The following is a 2,186-nucleotide window of genomic DNA, read 5'->3' as shown; positions in this document are numbered from 1 at the left end:
TGGCCATCCACAATGATTACTTACATGACTTTACTTATGTCATTTCACAAACTAAACTTATACCAAAAATGTTGTACTCTTAAAAACCCTTTACACATCTCAGTACATAATGTCATTTCAAATGAGTCCAGGTTAAAGTAATAGTTAGAAAGTTTTGTGCTGACAATATTTCCAACATGGCAAACATCTATTGCTAAGATTCATTACTAATATCTTTCATCTCAACATCAGAAATGGACTCCATATCATCAGGTTCATCCAAAAGTGCCTGCAACTGATGAATGGAAGTAACCAACACATGGAATTGTTTTTTTCTTAAAGCCAACCTGCTTTCCAACTGCTGCTTTGTTGTTTCCAAACCAGCCAGTTCTGTTTTCAAAGTCCCGAGCCGTTCCAGTGTTTCTTTCCTATCCGGCTGTTCACTTATTACCTTAGCCAGCACATCATACTCGATTCTGTTTTTCCGGACAGTTTTAGCCTGGAGTAGATCAGCTTTGCTCTTCTCTATGTTCGTTTTGGCAATTTCTATGCCGTTTTCAAGTATTTTAGACAATGATTCATAGCTGGTTAGCTCTGCGTTCATCATTTCTGAACCTAGTTGGGATTTGGTGACGGCAAATTCGCATTGCGCTAGTTGCGCTAGCATTCGATCGTGAGTCGCTTTACTGAAACACATTTCGTTAACTAATTACTTAAACTGCACAATAAAGGCTAGAAAACTACATGAAATTAGCAATAAAAAGTAAGAAATCGTTTTAGAAACTAACCTCTCTTCAGGTTTATCATCGGTGCTGTTACACCATTTTATTAGTGTTTTTAACAACACGTTTAGTCTTCTATCGTCTCCAGTGCCATCGCCATCAATCAAAAGACGTCTACGGATAACATCTTCTGTAAATCGGTCACAACAAAATTAGTAAAACATAAAACATTGGTTTATAAACAACTAGGTACATTTGACGTAATACTCACCGTCTCCCATGGTTTATTTCGTGATAATAAAGCGGTCTAAGTCTCGACTTTATCTAGGGCTCTATATAAGTTAATATTTAAAGGTATATTTGTGATACCTTTCCTTTTACTTTTTGTACCAAATAAACAAAACATAACCTCACACGAGTGTGCCACAGATTATATCTTGTCGGTGTCAGATTCATATTTTAAATCCATCGATTGATTGTTTTATCGATAACGAATCCTTTACATAATGAATCGATTTTCTGCCTCAATCGATCGATTTAATTAAAATAAAAAAATTACATCACTATTACACGTTCAGAAATATTGTTTAAAAAAAATCAGTGATTTAAAAAATTTAATGTTCTATAATAATATGACCTCGATTTATTTCAGAACGAAAAACAGAGATGTCAGACGGTGTTTTGCTTCCCAGCCCATGTCTCTAAAATAATGGGATTATTTCATTATTTTTCCAATTTTCCCCAGGATTTTATCCTTTTCGCACTGTTTTCTACCTGAAGCTTTATTTATTACCCAAATAAGCAATGGAAAGTTCAACTTTCAGTGAGAAAATCGAGGCATACTTTTCGGAGTTAGGGCGATGGTTCGTACTTGGTTATTTTATTTTATGGGTTTGTTTGTGAGACATAAAAGTGTTACTTACGTTTTATATGTTTCAGGAAAGTATGGCGAAGTATACTGTTGGGTCAAGTGTTGTCTATACTGATGAGTGCGAAATGTATTCTAACGACGATACTACAGAGCGCGACCTGGCAGTTTCCTACGACGGCCCAACTTGTTATTCCTTATTTAGCACTTTTCGTTTTATTCGTCCCTACATTGCTATGTAACGGAGTCACAAAACTCTCCAAGTAAGTACATTGCATCATAGCTATTAGCCTATTACACTTAATAATATAATTATTCCTATATTTTTAATAAACGTAAAAAAGGGTTCCTAATATGCAACATGCATGAAGTTAATGGGAAAGAGGGTGCAGTTGTACCTCTTTATTTTTGACATTCTTATTGAATCTTGGTATATTAATATTATTTAATAGTATCATGTGGAGATGTAGATGAAGTTATAGGTATCCATAGGCATAGATGTTGAAGAATGATAAACTTCACTTCATCATAATTTTCCCAATTCTTAAAACACCTGCTTAGATATAGTAGGCTGAAGTCTCAAACCTCTTATCTAGTATGAAGAAATTTAAAGACTC

General features: G+C 34.6%; 1 protein-coding gene across 1 annotated transcript; it reads right to left on the bottom strand.

Annotated features, from left to right (window-relative positions):
• Positions 1-68: 68 nt before the first annotated feature.
• LOC134794620 (THO complex subunit 7 homolog) lies at positions 69-1,106 on the bottom strand. Its single transcript, XM_063766419.1, has 3 exons — positions 973-1,106; positions 768-891; positions 69-665 (listed from the first exon to the last, which is right to left on the bottom strand). Exons 1-3 carry the CDS (start codon positions 980-982, stop codon positions 194-196), a joined length of 606 nt encoding a protein of 201 aa, XP_063622489.1. The 5' UTR covers positions 983-1,106; the 3' UTR covers positions 69-193.
• Between the last annotated feature and the right edge of the window lie 1,080 nt (positions 1,107-2,186).

This window comes from Cydia splendana, chromosome 10 (genome assembly GCF_910591565.1).
Source record: "Cydia splendana chromosome 10, ilCydSple1.2, whole genome shotgun sequence".
NCBI lineage: Eukaryota > Metazoa > Arthropoda > Insecta > Lepidoptera > Tortricidae > Cydia > Cydia splendana.
Note: the sequence above shows the minus strand (reverse complement) of the source record. Positions and strands in the feature narration are given on the sequence as shown.